The sequence below is a fragment of the Coccinella septempunctata genome, chromosome 5 (genome assembly GCF_907165205.1).
Source record: "Coccinella septempunctata chromosome 5, icCocSept1.1, whole genome shotgun sequence".
Lineage (NCBI taxonomy): Eukaryota > Metazoa > Arthropoda > Insecta > Coleoptera > Coccinellidae > Coccinella > Coccinella septempunctata.
In genome coordinates this window covers 16,854,951-16,873,708 of record NC_058193.1, presented here as the reverse complement: position 1 = coordinate 16,873,708, position 18,758 = coordinate 16,854,951, and the positions used below count along the sequence as shown (strand labels likewise).

General features: G+C 32.7%; 1 protein-coding gene across 1 annotated transcript; it reads right to left on the bottom strand.

Annotated features, from left to right (window-relative positions):
- Window positions 1-13,197: 13,197 nt before the first annotated feature.
- Window positions 13,198-17,094, bottom strand: LOC123314061. The gene is made up of 3 exons (XM_044899173.1): window positions 16,617-17,094; window positions 15,055-16,425; window positions 13,198-14,573 (listed from the first exon to the last, which is right to left on the bottom strand). The coding sequence occupies exons 1-3, from the start codon at window positions 16,702-16,704 to the stop codon at window positions 13,198-13,200; spliced, it is 2,835 nt and encodes a 944-aa protein (XP_044755108.1). The 5' UTR covers window positions 16,705-17,094.
- Window positions 17,095-18,758: the final 1,664 nt, after the last annotated feature.

Genomic DNA, 18,758 nt, shown 5'->3' with positions numbered 1-18,758 from the left:
GCATTTGCTTGGAGACTATCCTTATCTTTCAAGAAATTGTTATCTTTTTTGAAAACCTTCAAACATCTTGACCCATAAGAAAATTTCTCTACCTAAGCGCTGAAATTTGATCGTATATCTCAAACGATTTTGAAAAGGCCGTTTTATAGAAAAAATTCTATTTTGAGATGCTGGGGTTCGAATATGAATAGATACAAATCGGAATATTTCGGAAAAATGTGTCAACAATCATAAAACTTATTTCAAAATACATTCAAATACAATTTCTTGTTTTCTCAGGTAGTATTTATGTCATAATTGGTCCGTTGCAGGCGGAAACGTTAAGGGATGGTTTATTGTATTGGTTATATTGTACCTGTCACCCTATCAAAGTAACAAATATTTTCTTGTACCTGCTTCAATGGTTTTCAATAGGGTTCTTATTTGCTTATCAAGAAATAGTTATCTCGCAGATCAATTATGGCAGTTTTATGGTTTCCATGAAATTGTTCTGGTTGCTTTCACAGAAGAATTCCTTTTGTATTTATCAAAAGAAAGTTTTTAATTTTTCTGTCAAGAAATTGAATGATATTTTGAACATTTATCAGATTAAATCAGTTTCACTCAATCATTCAATCGATTGACTACTTTGATGTTTAAATCGTAGTATTCTATCCATTAAATTCTAAAATAAGTCGAAAAATAATATATTTCAATCTGTAAACAGTCTTTATGAGTGGAAGTACTTAAAACAGTATATACTCTTGTCCTTTCTTAAAACAGTATGTACGCTTCAAGAATAGTCATAAGAAATTAGGATTGGCCTTTGAAAAAGCTATCGATGACGTCATGTCTCAAACGCAATTTGATTCACCAAATTAAATGTGAGAGTTTTGCGAGAAACGATTTTCCAATGTTTGATACCCCCTATATCAGAAGATGAGCATATGGTCTCCCATGTCTATTTACTTATATTATTTTTTTCACGAAAAGGAATAAATTTTTGTCGCACCTCAGTAAAAACCCGTTATATGGATAGAATAACTCAAATATTCGACAAAATTGAATAAATCGCAATCAATTCTGGATTTTCAGGTCCCACTAATTAAAATTGCAATGGAAAAATTTGGGACCCGACCGAGCCTTTGTTGTTTCTCCGATTACACAACGAATGTTGTTTCTCACAAAACTGAACTAAATTTCGCTCGAAACGATGCTACACTCATTACATATTTGTACTTTTAACCTCTTCTCACTATATACTATATATACAACCTACTTGTAACTTACTTTTTCATTTGGCAACAAAAATTCAAACAAATACCCTTTAGCATTCCATTTTTGAACTGCCTGAATTGGTATGCATGTTTAACTCGATATACCTACTGTTATCTATTCTACTGTTGTCTAACCTACTGTTATCTACACCTACCAATTTTTTGTTCAAACTAAATTTTTCATTTAGAATATGCTGATAATGAATCAGCTAATACTAATAATTTTTAATTTTTTTTTTCAAAGTTAATGTTTCATTTTGTACATAAAGCTCGGGATGGTATCACAAATCCTACAAAACGTTTTGTTTTTATAGGTGTCGCCTTCTTCTTAATCTTAATGTACTCGTCTTGTCTGAAAAGTTTGTAATTAAGATCTTGTTTTCTGTCATGTTCAGAATCTCCTTCAGAATAAAAGACCTCGTCAAACGTTTCCTTAGAATTTCGTTCGACACATCCGGCTTTTTTTCTCCAACATCGGAATTTGATTTTTGCGTGATTATATCTTTCTGTTCACGATTATCTTGATTAACTTCTCTAATTTCAGCACAAGTTTCGGAGTTTTTCGAATTCTGAGAAAGATTTCCTTGCTTTCGTTCTCCTACAACTGACTTCAATAAATTCCGGATTTGAACTGTTCTCCTCAGGTTATTTTGTTTAGACTTCAATTTTTTCAATCCCGTTCTAAAGATCTGCTTTCTGTCCATCTCGTCTTCAAAACTGAAACAAATATGTAAGTATGAAACGATAATTCGATAATATGAAAGTTATAAAATGTAAACCACAACACAATATTTGCAGCACTTAGCACATTCACAACTGAATACTAAATAGTTGGGACATCTACTCCGCCGTTATATAGCCTCCACCATCCCTTCCTAGCACTCCCACCACCCTATTGCCCGTTCTGTTGTCTTATTGGCTGTTAGATTGATCTGATTTAAAACTTCTATGGAAGCAACATATTAAATTATGTTCAATCCATTTTTTATGATGATACTTAATAATAAACATAAAATATTTTTTATTTTTTGGTACTGTATCCTAGCACTAAAAATACGGAAAATTGGAAAGTGTTTTATATACTTTTTAAAAGAGATATGCGATTTTAAATGACTATTATTTATCCAAAGGAATTTTTCTACAGCGGAATGTACAATAGGAATATACTTTTTATTCTTTGGCAAAAACTTTCTCAGGAATTTGAACAATATATTATTTTTTTCAAATTATATTCAATTTGCAAATTGAATATAATTTTTTGTTGAAGAATTCTATTCATGGATGATGAACAAGCTGATACTATTTATTGTTTCAAACGTTTTTAATGATGAATGAAATATCAATAATTAACTTAAAAGGTATAAGTTACAGATACACAGAATAAATATCTGCAGAAGAAAGTACTGAAGCGGTATTTATAATAACCGCCGGAGAAAAAAAAAATTCAAAATTCATAGAACGTATTATGGAATTGTAGCAGATTGTATCTGCTTTAAGTTCAGTTATTAGGTTCTTTGACATTAGGCCATTTATGTTTAGTAGATTTCTCTTCACAGTACTTTTGTCTTTTCGGTATACAAACCTAGAATTTTTCTAATTCTAATATTTCTTACATGTCATCTAACATGTTCTTACATGTCATTTAGAATATATTGCCCTGGTTTATGTAACGAATCCTGAATAAGGTTTTATTCCCGAAATTGGTGTGTTTTTTTTTCGAAATCATATATTTTGAACAGTTTAAGCTCCAAGTTTTCTTTTGGTTTTTTATATTCTACATATTTTTCTGTAACGGTATCACATATTCCAGAATTTTTTCTTACAATTATGTCATTTTTGCTAATAGTACATTTTCTATCTTCTTTTATGTAAGGAATAGTCATGGATTCTTTCACATCTACACAAGGAGTTTTTCGTTTTCGTTCTCCTATAAGCGCCCTCATAAAATTCCTGATTTCAACAATTCTCTTCAAATTCTTCTTTTTATTCCTGGTATTTTTCAATTTTTTCAATCCGGTTCTCAATATCGTTTTCTTATCCATCTTATTGTTCATCACACTAAAAAATATGTTTGGATGAAATGATTATAGAGACAAGTTCACCGCAAGTTCATGCGGCGTAGGGCAAATGGTAATTGAAAGACTTTTTTAGCGAATACCTATATTTCGACACCAATTTGTGTCATCCTCAGGGTCTGAAAAAGTTGTTAGTCAGACAAAATTACGCAAACAACAAACACAATAACAGAAGAACTCACAGCCAATAGTCATGAAAAGTATGCTACAGTCATCAGCAAGACCAAGTAGAATCTCCTAAATGTAAAATTCTCTCTATACTTCTTCAGAAGTCAAAATGTCAAATGAAACGAATATCATAATTTTCTAGGTTGTGTATGAACTATGATCTTTGAACTATTATTAATTTCTAGATTAGATGTGAAATGTAATTCTTTTTCTTAGCTATAAAATAAATACAAAATATACAAACTCTTTCAAAAAAACTGTAAAAGACAACAAACTATAAAATCTACATACAATGAAATACAATCTTGAATCTATTTTGAACTACAGAACTACAAAATGCATGAACAACAACGTGTAAAATGAATATTTCAAGGTTATAAAATGTAAACCACAACGCAATGTTCGATATTGTTACGAAACTGGTAGTTTATTATATTTGAGCCTATACACAAAGTGAATATTTTTATGAGCAAATAATTTCAGCATATGAATTTTTCTATGAGATGCTCCTCTCCCAATCTTTTTACGAATAAGGAGGATATGAGCGAGTGAATATATTTTTAAAAAATATCAAACTATCGTATCGTTGATAAACATCAATGACTTTTTCTTCGAAAATCATGAAGAGGCATTTGCTTGGAGACTATCCTTATCTTTCAAGAAATTGTTATCTTTTTTGAAAACCTTCAAACATCTTGACCCATAAGAAAATTTCTCTACCTAAGCGCTGAAATTTGATCGTATATCTCAAACGATTTTGAAAAGGCCGTTTTATAGAAAAAATTCTATTTTGAGATGCTGGGGTTCGAATATGAATAGATACAAATCGGAATATTTCGGAAAAATGTGTCAACAATCATAAAACTTATTTCAAAATACATTCAAATACAATTTCTTGTTTTCTCAGGTAGTATTTATGTCATAATTGGTCCGTTGCAGGCGGAAACGTTAAGGGATGGTTTATTGTATTGGTTATATTGTACCTGTCACCCTATCAAAGTAACAAATATTTTCTTGTACCTGCTTCAATGGTTTTCAATAGGGTTCTTATTTGCTTATCAAGAAATAGTTATCTCGCAGATCAATTATGGCAGTTTTATGGTTTCCATGAAATTGTTCTGGTTGCTTTCACAGAAGAATTCCTTTTGTATTTATCAAAAGAAAGTTTTTAATTTTTCTGTCAAGAAATTGAATGATATTTTGAACATTTATCAGATTAAATCAGTTTCACTCAATCATTCAATCGATTGACTACTTTGATGTTTAAATCGTAGTATTCTATCCATTAAATTCTAAAATAAGTCGAAAAATAATATATTTCAATCTGTAAACAGTCTTTATGAGTGGAAGTACTTAAAACAGTATATACTCTTGTCCTTTCTTAAAACAGTATGTACGCTTCAAGAATAGTCATAAGAAATTAGGATTGGCCTTTGAAAAAGCTATCGATGACGTCATGTCTCAAACGCAATTTGATTCACCAAATTAAATGTGAGAGTTTTGCGAGAAACGATTTTCCAATGTTTGATACCCCCTATATCAGAAGATGAGCATATGGTCTCCCATGTCTATTTACTTATATTATTTTTTTCACGAAAAGGAATAAATTTTTGTCGCACCTCAGTAAAAACCCGTTATATGGATAGAATAACTCAAATATTCGACAAAATTGAATAAATCGCAATCAATTCTGGATTTTCAGGTCCCACTAATTAAAATTGCAATGGAAAAATTTGGGACCCGACCGAGCCTTTGTTGTTTCTCCGATTACACAACGAATGTTGTTTCTCACAAAACTGAACTAAATTTCGCTCGAAACGATGCTACACTCATTACATATTTGTACTTTTAACCTCTTCTCACTATATACTATATATACAACCTACTTGTAACTTACTTTTTCATTTGGCAACAAAAATTCAAACAAATACCCTTTAGCATTCCATTTTTGAACTGCCTGAATTGGTATGCATGTTTAACTCGATATACCTACTGTTATCTATTCTACTGTTGTCTAACCTACTGTTATCTACACCTACCAATTTTTTGTTCAAACTAAATTTTTCATTTAGAATATGCTGATAATGAATCAGCTAATACTAATAATTTTTAATTTTTTTTTTCAAAGTTAATGTTTCATTTTGTACATAAAGCTCGGGATGGTATCACAAATCCTACAAAACGTTTTGTTTTTATAGGTGTCGCCTTCTTCTTAATCTTAATGTACTCGTCTTGTCTGAAAAGTTTGTAATTAAGATCTTGTTTTCTGTCATGTTCAGAATCTCCTTCAGAATAAAAGACCTCGTCAAACGTTTCCTTAGAATTTCGTTCGACACATCCGGCTTTTTTTCTCCAACATCGGAATTTGATTTTTGCGTGATTATATCTTTCTGTTCACGATTATCTTGATTAACTTCTCTAATTTCAGCACAAGTTTCGGAGTTTTTCGAATTCTGAGAAAGATTTCCTTGCTTTCGTTCTCCTACAACTGACTTCAATAAATTCCGGATTTGAACTGTTCTCCTCAGGTTATTTTGTTTAGACTTCAATTTTTTCAATCCCGTTCTAAAGATCTGCTTTCTGTCCATCTCGTCTTCAAAACTGAAACAAATATGTAAGTATGAAACGATAATTCGATAATATGAAAGTTATAAAATGTAAACCACAACACAATATTTGCAGCACTTAGCACATTCACAACTGAATACTAAATAGTTGGGACATCTACTCCGCCGTTATATAGCCTCCACCATCCCTTCCTAGCACTCCCACCACCCTATTGCCCGTTCTGTTGTCTTATTGGCTGTTAGATTGATCTGATTTAAAACTTCTATGGAAGCAACATATTAAATTATGTTCAATCCATTTTTTATGATGATACTTAATAATAAACATAAAATATTTTTTATTTTTTGGTACTGTATCCTAGCACTAAAAATACGGAAAATTGGAAAGTGTTTTATATACTTTTTAAAAGAGATATGCGATTTTAAATGACTATTATTTATCCAAAGGAATTTTTCTACAGCGGAATGTACAATAGGAATATACTTTTTATTCTTTGGCAAAAACTTTCTCAGGAATTTGAACAATATATTATTTTTTTCAAATTATATTCAATTTGCAAATTGAATATAATTTTTTGTTGAAGAATTCTATTCATGGATGATGAACAAGCTGATACTATTTATTGTTTCAAACGTTTTTAATGATGAATGAAATATCAATAATTAACTTAAAAGGTATAAGTTACAGATACACAGAATAAATATCTGCAGAAGAAAGTACTGAAGCGGTATTTATAATAACCGCCGGAGAAAAAAAAAAATTCAAAATTCATAGAACGTATTATGGAATTGTAGCAGATTGTATCTGCTTTAAGTTCAGTTATTAGGTTCTTTGACATTAGGCCATTTATGTTTAGTAGATTTCTCTTCACAGTACTTTTGTCTTTTCGGTATACAAACCTAGAATTTTTCTAATTCTAATATTTCTTACATGTCATCTAACATGTTCTTACATGTCATTTAGAATATATTGCCCTGGTTTATGTAACGAATCCTGAATAAGGTTTTATTCCCGAAATTGGTGTGTTTTTTTTTCGAAATCATATATTTTGAACAGTTTAAGCTCCAAGTTTTCTTTTGGTTTTTTATATTCTACATATTTTTCTGTAACGGTATCACATATTCCAGAATTTTTTCTTACAATTATGTCATTTTTGCTAATAGTACATTTTCTATCTTCTTTTATGTAAGGAATAGTCATGGATTCTTTCACATCTACACAAGGAGTTTTTCGTTTTCGTTCTCCTATAAGCGCCCTCATAAAATTCCTGATTTCAACAATTCTCTTCAAATTCTTCTTTTTATTCCTGGTATTTTTCAATTTTTTCAATCCGGTTCTCAATATCGTTTTCTTATCCATCTTATTGTTCATCACACTAAAAAATATGTTTGGATGAAATGATTATAGAGACAAGTTCACCGCAAGTTCATGCGGCGTAGGGCAAATGGTAATTGAAAGACTTTTTTAGCGAATACCTATATTTCGACACCAATTTGTGTCATCCTCAGGGTCTGAAAAAGTTGTTAGTCAGACAAAATTACGCAAACAACAAACACAATAACAGAAGAACTCACAGCCAATAGTCATGAAAAGTATGCTACAGTCATCAGCAAGACCAAGTAGAATCTCCTAAATGTAAAATTCTCTCTATACTTCTTCAGAAGTCAAAATGTCAAATGAAACGAATATCATAATTTTCTAGGTTGTGTATGAACTATGATCTTTGAACTATTATTAATTTCTAGATTAGATGTGAAATGTAATTCTTTTTCTTAGCTATAAAATAAATACAAAATATACAAACTCTTTCAAAAAAACTGTAAAAGACAACAAACTATAAAATCTACATACAATGAAATACAATCTTGAATCTATTATGAACTACAGAACTACAAAATGCATGAACAACAACGTGTAAAATGAATATTTCAAGGTTATAAAATGTAAACCACAACGCAATGTTCGATATTGTTACGAAACTGGTAGTTTATTATATTTGAGCCTATACACAAAGTGAATATTTTTATGAGCAAATAATTTCAGCATATGAATTTTTCTATGAGATGCTCCTCTCCCAATCTTTTTACGAATAAGGAGGATATGAGCGAGTGAATATATTTTTAAAAAATATCAAACTATCGTATCGTTGATAAACATCAATGACTTTTTCTTCGAAAATCATGAAGAGGCATTTGCTTGGAGACTATCCTTATCTTTCAAGAAATTGTTATCTTTTTTGAAAACCTTCAAACATCTTGACCCATAAGAAAATTTCTCTACCTAAGCGCTGAAATTTGATCGTATATCTCAAACGATTTTGAAAAGGCCGTTTTATAGAAAAAATTCTATTTTGAGATGCTGGGGTTCGAATATGAATAGATACAAATCGGAATATTTCGGAAAAATGTGTCAACAATCATAAAACTTATTTCAAAATACATTCAAATACAATTTCTTGTTTTCTCAGGTAGTATTTATGTCATAATTGGTCCGTTGCAGGCGGAAACGTTAAGGGATGGTTTATTGTATTGGTTATATTGTACCTGTCACCCTATCAAAGTAACAAATATTTTCTTGTACCTGCTTCAATGGTTTTCAATAGGGTTCTTATTTGCTTATCAAGAAATAGTTATCTCGCAGATCAATTATGGCAGTTTTATGGTTTCCATGAAATTGTTCTGGTTGCTTTCACAGAAGAATTCCTTTTGTATTTATCAAAAGAAAGTTTTTAATTTTTCTGTCAAGAAATTGAATGATATTTTGAACATTTATCAGATTAAATCAGTTTCACTCAATCATTCAATCGATTGACTACTTTGATGTTTAAATCGTAGTATTCTATCCATTAAATTCTAAAATAAGTCGAAAAATAATATATTTCAATCTGTAAACAGTCTTTATGAGTGGAAGTACTTAAAACAGTATATACTCTTGTCCTTTCTTAAAACAGTATGTACGCTTCAAGAATAGTCATAAGAAATTAGGATTGGCCTTTGAAAAAGCTATCGATGACGTCATGTCTCAAACGCAATTTGATTCACCAAATTAAATGTGAGAGTTTTGCGAGAAACGATTTTCCAATGTTTGATACCCCCTATATCAGAAGATGAGCATATGGTCTCCCATGTCTATTTACTTATATTATTTTTTTCACGAAAAGGAATAAATTTTTGTCGCACCTCAGTAAAAACCCGTTATATGGATAGAATAACTCAAATATTCGACAAAATTGAATAAATCGCAATCAATTCTGGATTTTCAGGTCCCACTAATTAAAATTGCAATGGAAAAATTTGGGACCCGACCGAGCCTTTGTTGTTTCTCCGATTACACAACGAATGTTGTTTCTCACAAAACTGAACTAAATTTCGCTCGAAACGATGCTACACTCATTACATATTTGTACTTTTAACCTCTTCTCACTATATACTATATATACAACCTACTTGTAACTTACTTTTTCATTTGGCAACAAAAATTCAAACAAATACCCTTTAGCATTCCATTTTTGAACTGCCTGAATTGGTATGCATGTTTAACTCGATATACCTACTGTTATCTATTCTACTGTTGTCTAACCTACTGTTATCTACACCTACCAATTTTTTGTTCAAACTAAATTTTTCATTTAGAATATGCTGATAATGAATCAGCTAATACTAATAATTTTTAATTTTTTTTTTCAAAGTTAATGTTTCATTTTGTACATAAAGCTCGGGATGGTATCACAAATCCTACAAAACGTTTTGTTTTTATAGGTGTCGCCTTCTTCTTAATCTTAATGTACTCGTCTTGTCTGAAAAGTTTGTAATTAAGATCTTGTTTTCTTCTGATAGATGTCATGTTCAGAATCTCCTTCAGAATAAAAGACCTCGTCAAACGTTTCCTTAGAATTCCGTTCGACACATCCGGCTTTTTTTCTCCAACATCGGAATTTGATTTTTGCGTGATTATATCTTTCTGTTCACGATTATCTTGATTAACTTCTCTAATTTCAGCACAAGTTTCGGAGTTTTTCGAATTCTGAGAAAGATTTCCTTGCTTTCGTTCTCCTACAACTGACTTCAATAAATTCCGGATTTGAACTGTTCTCCTCAGGTTATTTTGTTTAGACTTCAATTTTTTCAATCCCGTTCTAAAGATCTGCTTTCTGTCCATCTCGTCTTCAAAACTGAAACAAATATGTAAGTATGAAACGATAATTCGATAATATGAAAGTTATAAAATGTAAACCACAACACAATATTTGCAGCACTTAGCACATTCACAACTGAATACTAAATAGTTGGGACATCTACTCCGCCGTTATATAGCCTCCACCATCCCTTCCTAGCACTCCCACCACCCTATTGCCCGTTCTGTTGTCTTATTGGCTGTTAGATTGATCTGATTTAAAACTTCTATGGAAGCAACATATTAAATTATGTTCAATCCATTTTTTATGATGATACTTAATAATAAACATAAAATATTTTTTATTTTTTGGTACTGTATCCTAGCACTAAAAATACGGAAAATTGGAAAGTGTTTTATATACTTTTTAAAAGAGATATGCGATTTTAAATGACTATTATTTATCCAAAGGAATTTTTCTACAGCGGAATGTACAATAGGAATATACTTTTTATTCTTTGGCAAAAACTTTCTCAGGAATTTGAACAATATATTATTTTTTTCAAATTATATTCAATTTGCAAATTGAATATAATTTTTTGTTGAAGAATTCTATTCATGGATGATGAACAAGCTGATACTATTTATTGTTTCAAACGTTTTTATTGATGAATGAAATATCAATAATTAACTTAAAAGGTATAAGTTACAGATACACAGAATAAATATCTGCAGAAGAAAGTACTGAAGCGGTATTTATAATAACCGCCGGAGAAAAAAAAATTCAAAATTCATAGAACGTATTATGGAATTGTAGCAGATTGTATCTGCTTTAAGTTCAGTTATTAGGTTCTTTGACATTAGGCCATTTATGTTCAGTAGTTTTCTCTTCACAGTACTTTTGTCTTTTCGGTATACAAACCTAGAATTTTTCTAATTCTAATATTTCTTACATGTCATCTAACATGTTCTTACATGTCATTTAGAATATATTGCCCTGGTTTATGTAACGAATCCTGAATAAGGTTTTATTCCCGAAATTGGTGTGTTTTTTTTTCGAAATCATATATTTTGAACAGTTTAAGCTCCAAGTTTTCTTTTGGTTTTTTATATTCTACATATTTTTCTGTAACGGTATCACATATTCCAGAATTTTTTCTTACAATTATGTCATTTTTGCTAATGTAGGATTTAAAAGATATTTAATATGGATGTGAGTGACTAGGATTGGTTGTATATAAATCAAACACTGATAAGTATCAACTCTGTTTAATACCTACTCTGAATAACAACTCTGAATAACAACTCTGAACTATTTTCATATAAGATGCGATCTCAACGCTTGTCAATGATCGACTGACTATATCATAGACGGCATAGCGTTCCTCCACTACTGAACTCTCAAGTATTGCGCAGACGCTCTATGTATCGACAAAGCTTATTCTTTTTACACTCCCTCCCTTTGTCGAATACATCCACTCTAATACAATACATTTTAAATAATTAAACATTAATAAATTAAACTCTTTGGGACCGGGATTTGTTGATTTTGAGTGTCCTCGGAATTTTAGTCCCTAGTGTTGCATACTATTGGCCTGTGAACATACATGTAGAAAATTAATTACTCTGAAATACATATGTACATGTTTACTTATGTTAAACTTATATATTAGTGATTTTGTCTCTCAAGTACTGATGTTTACTTTGCGGCAAAGGCTTGGTCATTATGTCCGCTAAATTTTCATGACTAGGTATCCAGCACACCCTAACCTTCTTTTCCTCTACGCATTGTTTCACAAAATCTCCATGTGTGGTTGCCATGGTTTTTCTGTTTCCAGTTTTCTCTCTGAATACTAACTCATTTTTAATTTCCTCTACACTCAAGTCGAAGGTTTTAAGTTTGTGGCTGCCATCTTTCTCGGTACAATCTTTAGCTGATTTATTATCACACCACAACGTAATTGGGTAAAACGTCTGGCCAATTATGTATCTAATGGATTTATCGAGTGATATCAGCTCTTGGCAAGCGTCACTCATTGCTAGGTACTCTGCTTGACATGTAGAAGTCGTCACAGTAGACTGTTTGTGACTCCTCCAAGTTATTGCATCTCCGAATAATTTGATTATATAACCTCCGGTGGATTTCGAGTCCTCACAATCTCTGAAGCTAGCATCGGAGAGAGCTTCCAAGTTCTCTGAATTGGATAGGAACTTAATACCTATATTAGTTGTGCCTCTCAAGTATCTAAGAACTCTTTTTACTTCTATCCAGTCATCTTCAGTCGGGTTTACCTGTTTTCTCGCTAGATAGTTTATTGCAAAAGAAATATCTGGTCGAGTTGCATTGGCCAAATACATTAAACTACCTATTGCTTCTCTGAATGGTACTCTTTTGAATTCCTTTTGTTCCTCTGAATTTTCTATGCTGCATTTAAGGTTTTTGTTCCTTTGATCAACCTGACGGGTTACCATAGGAGTGCTCTGTGGTTTTGACTCATGCATGTTGAATCTTTCTAAGACTCTCTCTGTATATGCACTTTGGTGCAACGTAATACTTCTTCTTTCTCTATCCCTCTGAATTGTAATACCCAAAAATTGTCTGGGCTCCCCTAAATCTTTCATTTGAAACACATTACCAAAGTGCAATTTTATTTGATTAAGTTTCTCTGGGTCATTGCTTGCAAGCAACATGTCGTCTACATATAGTATCACTATAGCCAGTTTTCCGTTAAGTCTCCAGGTGAAGAGACAAGGGTCATGAAGATCATTTTCCAAACCAAGCTTTCGAGCTTCCTCTGAAAATCTTTTATTCCACAACTTGGGACTTACTCTGAGACCATAAAGAGACTTTTTCAATTTACAAACCTTTTCAAGTTTAGTGTTCTCTTTAACGTTCAAACCCTCTGGGATTTCCATGAAGACCTCTTCTTCAAGTTCTCCATTCAGGAACGCCGTTTTGACGTCCATTTGACATGCATCTAAGTTCTCCTTATTGATTATGGAGAGAACAGCTCGAATCAAGGACAACCTTGACACCGGAGCATATGTTTCTTTAAGCCCATAAACATTTTTATCTTTAAACCCTCGTGAGACAAGTCGTGCCTTATACTTAATTGACCCATTGTTTTCTCTGATGTACTCTCAACACTTAACTCTTTACTCTGATTCTTCAAATAAGCATCTTTGTACACTAATCTCTCTATAAACCTCACATGTCTCGATTCTATGAACTTTCTCGTGCTAGGATGCCATAAAATGTATCCTGTGGGTGTATGCCCTACCAATATGGTTTTTATCGAAACATTGCTGAACTTTGTTTCGACGAATGGTAACTTAACATAAGCAACACATCCAAACCTTCTAATATGCTCTAAATGACAGTTTGCTCTAGGTGAAAATTTAATTAGCGGTACTTCATACCCAATTGACTTGTGTGGAGTTCTGTTATAAGTGTGAACAGCTGTTTCAGCGGCTAGTTCCCACATGCTTTGTGGTAAGCCCGAATCACACATAAAAGCTCTAATTGTTCTCTGAATAGATTTGTTAAATCTCTCGGCTGTTCCGTTCAGCTCTGGAGTATATGGTGGACCACTGTCTGACTCTATTTTTTCTCTTTTCAATATTTCAGCAAAATTTCCACCGGTGAACTCAGTACCTCTGTCTGATCTAACCGAGGATCTAACATAGCAGACTTTTGCATCTGCACCTAGTAGGTTACGTGCAGAAATCAGAAATTTATCGAACGCTTGACCGGATTCATCTTTAGATTTTAGACAATATATGTTAGCATATCTGGAATAATCATCTACAAATACGATTATGTACCTCTTATGACCAGGCCATGAATTGGGTTTAATTGGACCCATAACATCTGAATGAATTAATTGAAGAGGCCTGTCAGCTCTACTTCTGATTTGTTTGAATGGAAGTTTTTCCATTTTTGCTAATATGCACACTGCACACTCTCTAATTGAATCGTCAAACTTCACGTTTTCTAATCTCTTATCTCTCTTTTGTATCATTTTTAAGTAATTTAAAGAAGCATGCCCTAGCCTCTGATGCCATAGCATAGCTTCACTCTGAATATTAGTAGACACCATATTTTCTGGTGGATTTTTATCTATTGTGTCCTTTAGACTTTCTAAGCTCTTTAAATCGTCTATTTTAACTATTTTGTACTCTGAATTGGAATTCTCTGATACAATGGGTTTGTCCAGACTGGATTTCTCTGAATTGGAATTCTCTGAATTATCTGATACAATGGGTTTGTCCAGACTCTCCCTCCCAATCGCAGAACCTACATCTACCGCAACGTTTTCAATAGACTCTGAATTAGTTTCCTCTGAAATCTCTATATTGTTGGTTTGCGATTGACCGGAAAACTCATTGTCAACTGCCAAGCAAGCAGTGCAACTATAATTTTCAGACTCAGTTATTGAGTTATCATTAGTGTATTTAGATTTCAATATTTCAAACTTAACTACCCAATTTCTCATAAACCCCTTCAAATATCGTCTTGCTATTGTCTTTATTATAAACTCTGAATATTTTGTCGTCTAAATATATACAGAATCCTGCATCTACCAGTTTGCGTAATGATAACAAATTCTCTGAAATATCTTTTGCTGCTATAACATTAGTTAATTTGATATGAGTACTACTTAATTTATCATTTTTAAGCAAAAGATTACCTCTACCATCTATTACGATATCAGCAATTTCGTTTTTATTAGCGCTTTTGATAACGCCTTTCTCTGATTTTTTAAAATTGCTCAATATAAAACTCTTATTAACAATGTGGCTCGTAGCTCCCGAATCAGCTATAAACTCTATATGTTCTCTATAATTTGGCTCTTTATTAAAAAGTGTCTTACCTTGTAACTCTGAATCCTCCTCATACCTCTCATTACTACCCTTGTAGTCAGCTCTTCTGGCTACCGAGTGATGTCTCATACCCCTATTGCTTCCTCTACCTCTGAAGTGACCTCTGGTGTTTCCTCTCGAATTACCTCTGGAGTTGGAAGTTGTAGGGTTACCACCCCTGCCTCTGAATTTCCCAGAACCTCTGTCTCTCAGTTCTTGACCCTGGTTTGTTTTGAACCTTTTGACGGGGGGTTCATGGTTACTCGACTTGTATGGCCTCTTTGAGTTTCGGTAACAGTTCTCACTCGTATGGTCAGTGATGTCGTTACAACTGTAACAAAACCACTGGTTTGTGCCTCTGAATGGACACTGATCTTGCCAGTGCCCCTTTCTGTTACATCTGAAGCATTTGTTCTCCTTGAACTTGCCCTTCAGAACCCTTGCTCTTGAGGCTGCAACTTCATTCTCAGAGTAACTTCCTCGATTTGCATCGTTATCTTCTTGAATGCGATACATAGTTTTTCGTAGAGATTCCATGTCCATCTCTTTCCCAGTTGTTGAGATCACAGCTGAGTCTGTGCGTCGCACTTCTGGCATGGCTCCTATTATCGCTTGATAAAAAGTCGAGCGCATCTCTTGCTCTGTCAACTTTTGAGGATCGTCGCTCAGCTCATGCTCTCTTATAATTTGGTCGAACCTTTCACAGAATTTGTGAACACGTTCGTCCTTGTTCATCCTCAAATTATATAACCGAGTTCTGATTGAAGTCGGTGTTGAGCTGACTTCCCCCTTCCTGCTCTCTTTCAGCTTCTTGAGAATGTCTCTCGGCTCAGTTAGACCAAGAATTCTCTTGTGATATTCTTCGTCGAGATGGTTAATGATAATATCTTTAACCGAGTTCTTTCTGAGCCTCGTCTCAGACTCTGAAATTTCAGCTGGCCCTGGTTGACTTGGATCAATCAGATCAAGCAACCCCCAACTTATTAGCTCTGTATTCAAGCTGTCAATCCACACTTCAAAACTCGACTTGGATGTCAGTTTATATTGCCTCTGAATTTTTGGTGCAGAATTGCTGCAGCTTGGACTCTCTTGGGGTAAGTGCGAAGCTACTCTCTGCGATTGCAGAGCTGCTCTGTGCTCTGAATTTTGCTTGCGACTCAGTTTTTCTCTTTCTGACTCAAGCATGTTTTGGTGAACTTTGCCTAGGATGTTGACCACCTCTTTCAGCAGTCCTGTTGTGGTCTTGTTGCTCTGAACGTCACTCCAATTTATTGATGCTGCAAGAGTGTTTACATTTCGAATTGTCGCTTGCAGCTCTTCCATGTTTGTTACGTTCTCAGTAACACTCATGACCTCTGAATTCCCTATATTTGTGGTTGTTGCTGTGAATTAAACATCTTAATTATTACCTGGATTTGCCTCTTTAAATATTCAGATCTGAACTCTCTCTACTCTCTTACTCTACAAACAAAGGTTCTGATCTAAGTAAGATCCAACCTTTGTACCTCTAAGATTCTAACAGCACTCTGAATTTTAGTCAAATTTAGATGGTCAATAATAGTAAAACTCTTACTTCGTTCTGAACAGTTAGTCTCATAACTATCTCCTCCACGCCTTACTCTCATGTACTCTTCATATGAATATTCACTCTGATTTGCCATCTATTCCGGGATTATGAAACAAATTCAATTAGTTTTTGTTGTTGTAGTTAAATATTTCATTTTTCAATGATTTGTTTATACTGATACTCTGAACATCTAAACTCATATCTCTCTATAACCTCTTCGTATACCTTACGGTACCAGGTAATCTCTGAATGTGAACTAACTGAATGTTGTTTCTTGCTTCTGAACCAAATGAACCGAACCACAAGTTAATTTAGTTCGAAACGAGAACTCAGGTTCTCTCACAGAGCATTCCATATATGTACACCACTCGCCGAAGTTCAACCTCGAGAATTACCACGAAAGCTGGTCGGTTTTGGGTTGCGCAAGTACATGCATGGGTCCCAAATGAGGTACTACTAATTTCTCTAGTCAATGAACAACTTACACTGGACACAAGTTTCCATTGACCCCAGAATGTACAGAATTTGCTCAAATTAATTGATATTTTCATTTATTCAAATTTTATTAATGCAGTGAGCAGAAAAGCCTGCGTGAGCCAGTAATCCGGTATCTGATTGCAAGGCAAACCAAAACGGGACACCAAACTCAAGCAGACAGTTTCAACCTTCATGCATCAAATTTGAGAAACATTGAGCTAATTCTGAATTTGACTAAATTTCTCTCAACTTTATACTCTGCTAATTTCATTATATTGAAAAAAATTAGTGTGGGATCATAACCGATTCATAATCAGTTAGAATCACTGTAATCAATTCTATACAAAGATTGATAACACTCTGAATTAAATTTTTGTTATAACTCCAATCAATTCAATAAAAAATTGATTGCACTCTGAATTAAATTTTTATTATAACTATAGTCAATTCAGTAAAAATTGACTACACTCTGAATTAAATTTTTATTATAACTATAATCAATTCAATAAAAATTGATCACACTCTGAATTAAATTTTTATTATAACTATAATCAATTCAGTAAAAATTGACTACACTCTGAATTAAATGTTTATTATAACTATAATCAATTCAATAAAAATTGATTACACTCTGAATTAAATTTTTATTATAACTATAATCAATTCAATAAAAATTGATTACACTCTGAATTAAATTTTTATTACTACTAAAATCAATTCAATAAAAATTGATTACAATCTGAATTAAATTTTTATTTCAACTCTGATCAATTCAATAAAAATTGATTGCACTCTGAATTAAATTTTTATTATAACTTAACAGTTATCCTCCGAAACTTCTTCAATATAAGTTGAGAGAAAATTAACTTCTTAATCAACCACAACTCTTACACTATGTGATATAACCTCTTTGTTATATTTATAAATTTGTAACTAATAACATCTTAATTTCAATTCATGAATTAAGTGGGTACTTCGTTTTATTTGAGAATCCCCTTTTGAATCGAATGTATATTATTTGGATTCATTTGGGAGTCATTTGAAGATGATATTAAGTAATTTTCAACTTTATATAACTTCTACATCTGAATTAATCGTTCACAACATTTGTGTTGTTCTGTAACATGTTTAACAAGTCACTTCTCTCTGTGGTTTAAGGTTAAGCCCATTTTATGCGTTATACAGGTTAAGCCTGTTTTATACTTTATACTCCACATTCCAACAATATTCAATATTCATGAAGACCCGTTAAACTCCCTTGGGTTGCTTCAAGTATTTTCGAAAATGAGTCGATCGATAGGCAGGTAGAGACCCTTTTGTCCCCTTGAAACTAATGCAAGCACAAGGTGCCCGTGACGTCACAAAGGTTCGGCAGGTACCTGCTCTCGACCGATTTCACCAAATTTCATGCTTTCGACTCATCGAAAAAGAACTCTTTTCCTAATATTCTTGTTGATTTAGGTAGATATTTTTATTCAAAACTCAAATGTATTTATAGTTATTCAATCATCACTTACTCTGAATTTTTTTGAATCCCCAATAAGAATGGAGTCCTCTCTGAAATACTTCGATCACTCCACTCACTCACGGCTGCTTGCACAATCCTCGAAACTAAAACTCTTCACTCGAAATACTCTTTTCAAATAAACTCTTAACTCAGAAATACAACTC